General features: G+C 44.5%; 1 protein-coding gene across 1 annotated transcript; it reads right to left on the reverse strand.

The window, feature by feature from the left end:
• Positions 1-4,690: 4,690 nt before the first annotated feature.
• On the reverse strand, positions 4,691-6,932 carry LOC148033586 (microbial Terpene synthase-like protein 13). Its single transcript, XM_087682329.1, has one exon. It carries the CDS (start codon positions 6,662-6,664, stop codon positions 5,303-5,305), a length of 1,362 nt encoding a protein of 453 aa, XP_087538455.1. The 5' UTR covers positions 6,665-6,932; the 3' UTR covers positions 4,691-5,302.
• Between the last annotated feature and the right edge of the window lie 248 nt (positions 6,933-7,180).

Consider the following 7,180-nt stretch of genomic DNA (forward strand, 5'->3'; position numbering starts at 1 on the left):
ATAATATATTTTTGCAATGATGAATGTGACCAATCCCATGTTTGTGTTTATCAGTTTTCTTGTTTATGAGAAGCATTAGCACTTAAGTTTTATACTCAATGTATAAAGAAAGCTCTTTGAAAATGTAGGTAATATATGATTTTTTGTATGCAAATAAATTTGTATTTTTCCTCTGTTTTTTTTGCAGATGTCGTATCTTGGTTCATCTAGCAATGACCCGGATTTGGATCGCATGAATGATACATTGGCCTCGTTTGGTAGGGGGATCAATGCATTTTTTGGAGGTTTTCCTAGTAGGGAAGACTTCATGGCAGAGATGACCAAACACCTTGGCCGCTCTCCCACAGTGGACGAGGTGTTCAGCGTCATGTCTAGAACGCCTCTGACGTCTTTTCCTAGCACTACTTCTCAAACTCCAATTGCAGGTACTCCACATGCAGGTACTCCACGTGCAACACCTGTACGTGCATCGGCTGATGCAGAAGCATCAGCCGATGCACGTGCATCTATAGAAGCACGTGCATCTAGCAAGGCAGAGGGTAGTGGACAAAGAGGGAGGAGGGAGAGTCGAGGGGGAGGACGAGGCTTGTGTGGGGGTTGCCTAGGAGGTAGCGAGCGATCACCCTCACCAGTAGAACACGTAGAGGATCTTGTACGCCAGTAATATAGAGTTACAAATACTGGTGGCATCTTCCATGATGATGAAGGAAGGGATGTAATGGCGTACATGAGGAGCGTCGTGTATGCGATGTATAAAGATTGTTTCATGCACTTCAAAAATCAGAAAAGCGGCTTGTGGCAGGAGGTGTTAAGAGCAGTCCATAGGAGGTACCCAAATCCTGACGGATGATTGGGGACGCACAAAAGTGAGGGATTTGCTTCACAACAAAAGATCTCACCTCATGACACGCACGAGGGACTCACTATGGAGGCAGGAGGAGGGGCATGGAGCCTATAGCCAACCACCTATATGCCACTGCATAGAGTGGAAGAAAGCCAAGAAGAAAGCAGTAGAGAAAGTGAAGAGTCGCCAGCACGCAGAGGCGCGACGGATCCAAATGGAAACCATGGGATCATTACATTACGGATCGGGCGGCAGAGAGTCATGGGAGGCAGAGTTTGTAAGTATATTTTGATTTCTAGTTTTTTAAAATTTATATTTCTTTCAATTCTTTATATAATTTGTTCTAATACATTGTGTCTCATAATTGTTTGTATATATCATAATTGTTTTGCAAACTACTATCGTTGATAGGATACCTACTCCTAGAGAGGTAGGTTACCATCGAAGCCATAACCGTGCAGCCACATGGCTTCACTTCTATGAGGAGGGTCTCATCATCACTGAGGACCAATACAATTGGGCTATGAGGATTTGACAGCCAGAGGAGGTATGTTTTTCTTACTTTCCTATTAAAAGTATAGCTAATTATAACTTTTTCTCCACCATGTCTACGTAAGCAACCTTGATCTTTTGTGTGTGTAGGCGAACCCGGATGTGGAGCATAGCGAGGAGGGGGATAGCGACGCTAGTAGCCATGGTGGTACTAGGAAGATGTTTCTTCTTCAGATTCATAGAGGAGCACCATATCTCCTCTATGGCCTTGTTTTCTTGTATATGTATGATCCATCTTTGAGCCTACTTCTTGCGGCCACACTTTAGGTCGCAAGCACTTAAACTTCCCATATAAATGCTTTTAATCTATAATGAATACATGGACTTTTATTTTCAATTCTCGTGCTTTATATCCATTGTCTTTTTTCCAAATGCACAATCTAATGTATGGGAGGGAAAAAAAAAAACCAGAGACCATGTGGTTGCAACCACATGCTCTCTGGTTTTTTTTTTCAGTTCTGTTTTACGCGTCTATCCGCGCGTCTAAATTGCAGAAAGTGCGCGTTTATAAGCGCGTCTACAATGCAGAGTACATGCACTTATACACGCGCTAGATAATTCAAATTTAAAAAAGAAATTAAATATCTTTTTTTTTAAATGAGATTTTTTGTTTTTCGTTCGCGTCTACGAGTGCTTGCAAAAGCACGTCTATAAGCGTGTCTATATGTCCGTCTAACTGTAAAATAGACGCGCTAATAAACTTACAAAATAAATTAAATAAATAGCAATTTTAGCTTATTATGCGCTTATATTCACGCGTGTATATGTGCGTCTATCACGCGTCTATTTTCACTTGTAAATTCGTTCATACATGCGATTATAGACGCGACACGGTAGACACGCAAATAGACGAGCGGATAGACGCGCCCATAAGATTTTCTCTATATTAAAATATCGCATCTAAAAGTGCGTCTATGAGGTCTTTTTGTTGTAGTGGAAGATCCCACTATTTGATAGTTTTTCCGTAAAATTGGGGTGGAAGAAAATTCTACAAAAATTTCTTTTGGAAAGTCTCCCAAGTAGTAGGACAATCAATGCTTTTGTGGACAACAGTCCACCATAAGGATGCTCTGTCCACTAAATGATTAGTGACATGCTTAATTTTGTCTTTTTCCGCATACTGTTCTTCATGGAAATAATCATTAAATTGGTTGATAAAAGCAAGTACAATCTTTCCATCACGTGACCCATTGAAAGAACGAAATTTAAAATTTCTTTTACTTATCTTTGTTTCTTTTCGAATAGATTGTGCTTCAAGTGTCACATTGACCGTATGTCGTATAATATTTTCAGATTGTGGTCCATCTTGATCGGTAGTAGATCGTTGCAGACTAGTCAATTGACCTTGCAAAGTTTGACGTGCTCTCTGTTTCTCTTGAAGCTGCATCATAATTAGGTCTAGTTTTTGCTCCATTGTTGGTTCAAGTAAATCACCTTCGGCCATAAAATCTTTCATATTTTGATCGGTCATCCTATAAAATTTTAAACAACCTCACACACTCGAAATCCTGCTAGCAAGATGAGCGTAGCTCAAGTTCGAGATTACAAGGCTTGTTTTTTTTTGTGGCTTTTGATGATCTTTCTTCTTCACGAGTATGGAAATTGATGTCGTCCTTCTTCCAAAAGGATATGTCATCTGTATAGACTACTTATAGTAGTCTGTGTGCTAGAACTTAGCTATGTCAGAGCACAGGTACAAATGGGGGCTTGCAGAGAAGTTAAAACTGGCTCAGGAGTTGCTGTGTATGAACTCCTACTATGGGAGAGACTTAGAATCCTTGGGAATTTAGCCTTTAGAGCTTAATAAGCTTTAAGCTTAAATCTCTTTAAAAACAAAAAAACATTTTTAGTCGAAATCGAATTGAGCACGACGTCAATATAAGTTGGACAACGCCGTCGAATGGCAGTTCATCTTGCTGCCACAACGTCGTGAATTTCCAAGTGCTAAGCTTTTTTTAAAAGCTTATATTAAGCTTTATCACTAATCAAACTGGAAGTCTCTCAGAAGAAATAGACTTAACAATTGGAACTTTTCGGATGGTTCTCTGCTTGTAGAGGCTGGTCCTTCGCGATCTTAGTGCATAGCAGGGGGTTTTTCACCGTCAAGAACGCGTTGGTTTTGACGGATTATTATGAGACTGACTGTAGAGCTCAATCATTCCAGGAGCTTCGCCTTCGCACGAGATGGTAAGCGATTGAAAGCCCTCGATCTTAGCTTTGCTGTGACACCAGTGGTGCATAAATCGGATGACGTATGCGTACGTAGCGAGCGTCGAAAGGTCCCTAAGAACAAAGAAATCTACTTTTTGCTCAAAAACCAAGAGAGAAAATTTTCATGACATGAAGCAAGAAAACCCATTGGGTACAATATCCCTCCAGGCCTTTTGTGAGCGCTCTATAAAGCATGTATTTAATATATTATTCATCTTCAAGCTAAAAAATAGCCCAAATTTACAATTAGCACGCTTTAACTTTTATGTTTGCTTTTTTCCAAATAAAGAATAAAGCGGTTGGACGCCTAAAGAGTCAAGTTGTGCCTAAATAAAATATCCAATAATGAATATTTAAATCGTGCGCCCATGCGCATACAAAATAATAAATATATGTCAAGCGCTTTAATAAATAAGCCTGTCAAAATAAATATTGACGTCACACCTAAGATGCGCGCCCATAAAAAATGATAATTTCTTTTAAATAATTTGAATACACGCTATCGCCCAGTGCTTTCCAACGCCATTGTCACCTACTCTACACATCAACTGAAGCATTCACAATTATTAGAAAATAATAAAATTAAACTGGCAAAAGTGAATACTTAGCAGTCTTTAGCTACAAAATAAATAAATAGGTTGGAACTCAGTCCTAACCTTAATTTATTATCAGTGCGCACTCTAAACTCATAAATGTCCATTAATTTAAATATATAGTTTATGGAATCATCCACTTGCACATTAAATTAACGAGATGTCCGAAAAAGATAGGCGTCCCCATCGACATTTCGCACAAGGAATCCACCTTGTGTACGAGTCCGAGCAATAAATATAATTTTACGGAATCCACTGCAAAACCTCACGGAATCCATCGTGGAATATTCCTTCAGGCATCATTTCATGGATCTATAAGTATGGGTTGGCGATCTCAAAAATATGTTTGCTAAGTTTAGTACAAATTTTTATTATGAGGAGACAATGTTTATTATCTATATGCATAGGTCTTGGATGTGGCTTATAAGTCTTGCAAGGACTTATAGAGAGTAGCACCACTTAGCTCAAGCCTTTCATGAGGGAAATGATGGTGTGAGTTCTATTAAGCTCTAAGCCAACTATTTAGTTATGGTATTAGGACTCAATATATCAATATACACATTATTGGACCTTACGCTATTGAAGTTGGCAACAAGGATGAGAGAGTGGATCCTCATATAGATATTGAATTAAAATTCCAAGAAGATAGGGTCGGGGAACACTCAATAGTAACGACAAGGATGAGGACTTTGTTGGAGAGAAGGACGATGCAAGTTTTTCATTATATGGAGTGATACACGGTTTCAAAATATACGGTTTTGGAGACATGCTAGGAAGAGATAATATGCAGAAGTTTGATTTTTTGAGAGCAGTAGCAAGAATATGGACAAGGTTTGATGCTAGCGTTCTTCGATATAAGTTTCTACCATCTCTTCGTACATAGGTCCAAAAAATAGTACTGCAATCAAAGGTTCGGCAATAGCTGTGGCGCAAGAAAACTTATTCGAATTCAGGCCGGTGCTATTAAACTTAATTATCATAGTGTTGGAGCAACCGGTTCTTTTCCAAATAGGTGGCTGAAAGCCAACGGCAACACAGGTGGGCCGCGGACCGAGCGAGGGGGAACCACTGATAATTAAGGATGGTAACTATGAGCTTGTACTTAGGCCGCCTGAGCGGCTGGTAATTTGCGGTGGGCGAGATGGGGAGTAGCCGTTGCAGCTACAATGGCCTCGCAGGTGGAGAGCTCGAGATTGTGCGCGAGGGCGTCGGGCAGGCGAGCGAGCAGGTTCTTGGAGGCGTAGCTGGCGGTGTAAAGCCCGTGGCGCATGCCGGCGAAGTGAAAGGAGAGGTTGCCGCCCAGCCAGTAGGTGAGGCTTTGGATGTAAGCGTCCAGCTCGTCGCTTACATACAAGGAGGGATCGGAGCCGCTGCGGATGTCCCGGACGAGGCGCACGCACTCCTCGTCCATGTCCTTGACGAGCTGAGAGACGTCGACCATGATTTGGTGGAGATCGGGAGGTGTTACGGCGCCGTGAGTCCCGCTTGAGCTGCTCCTAGAAGCGGCCTCGATGGAGTCCCTGAGGCGGTTGTAGTAGAGGATGGAGACGAGGTTGAAGAAATCTCCGTCCTTATATTCCTTCTCGAAGGAGAGAAGGTCGTTGAGCCAGCAGATGTGGTAGAGGGTGGCATCCCTGAGGCGGAGAAGGAGCGGGTGGGCCAGCGTGCGATCGTCTAGCTCGATGCCGAGGGCGAACTCAATCAGGACGTCGCAGGCTCTCCAGCAGCTGGAGTCCCGCCGCAGCCGCTTGTACTCCTCCACGTCAGCCAGGCGCCCGCTCTGCCGGTAGCCCACCTGGGTGGCAGTAGCCCGAAGGAAGTCGCGGAACGTGCCCACGAAACGCTGCTGCTGGCCCACTGGCATGCCGCTCCGCAGATCCGACCACACCTCGCGCGCCGACTCCTCGATGAGGCGTATGGCTAGGCGGGCACGTGCCGAGAGCTGTGTAGAGCTGGTAGCTGCAACTGCTGCGGCGGACTCCTCATCGTCACGATCCTCCAGCACGGCCATGATCCGCGCCCCCAGTAGCGCAGCGGCTGAGGGGTCGGCGGCCATCTCCTGTGGCTCGTCCAACAGGTTGTCCACCATGTGCAGCCACGCCATGAACTTGATAATGGCTGGCATGCGCGAGCTCAGACCGTTGGCGTACGACAGCGTCACGAGGATGTCAAAGCGCGACTTGAGGGCCACGCTCTCCGCGAAGCCGCCGCCTTGACCGGCGCCGCCCAGCAGCAGCATCTCGCCGAAACGAGAAAGGAGCCACTCCTGCGACAGCTGCTTCAGCTGCAGGTAGTCCGGGTGGATTGTCTGCGAAGGAAAGGAGCACTGCACCTCGGGAAGCTCCACGCTTGTGATGGACTTGTCGAGGGGCAGGTCCGTCAGCCCCATCTTCTCCACCGCATCTGCGGGCAGCAGGAGCTTAGCTATGTGAGACAGCACGAATGACGACGTGATCGGAGCCATAGGATTATATGTATATAGCAATGGACGACGAACGATAGGGAGAGCAGCCGGTTTGGTTTTGTAGTTGTTATGGGCTAGCACCAAGTAGCTGGTGCGAGTGTATTGGCAGCAGGTCTCGCGAGTTATGTAGAACCTGACGAGGACTACCAACGGAAACCCGAGAGATCAGAGCGTCGATCGAGCTGCAATTAGCACTGGATTTATACGATCGGGTATGGTAGATGTAGCTGCGTGGGAGAAGAAGAGGTCAAACGTTTGTGACGACAGAACCGCCCGCCGCGCCCTGGGGGCGTCATTTCTTCACATGTTCACGCGACTCAGAGGCTACGCACTTCATGTTGTGCCGATCTTTGAAATACATTCCCACTGCCTGCTCTTTCAAAGATGCTCTTTGAGCATCAACTTTCAAGTGACAAGGATGACAAAATTCACAAAACCTTTGAAGTTTGAGGGTTAAGGGTTTGAAATTGTGCCCTTGCCAATATTCGGACAATCTCGGAGACATTGTTACACGAT

This window comes from Lygodium microphyllum, chromosome 7 (assembly GCF_053477565.2).
Source record: "Lygodium microphyllum isolate KBCC chromosome 7, Lygodium_microphyllum_v1.1.10, whole genome shotgun sequence".
NCBI lineage: Eukaryota > Viridiplantae > Streptophyta > Polypodiopsida > Schizaeales > Lygodiaceae > Lygodium > Lygodium microphyllum.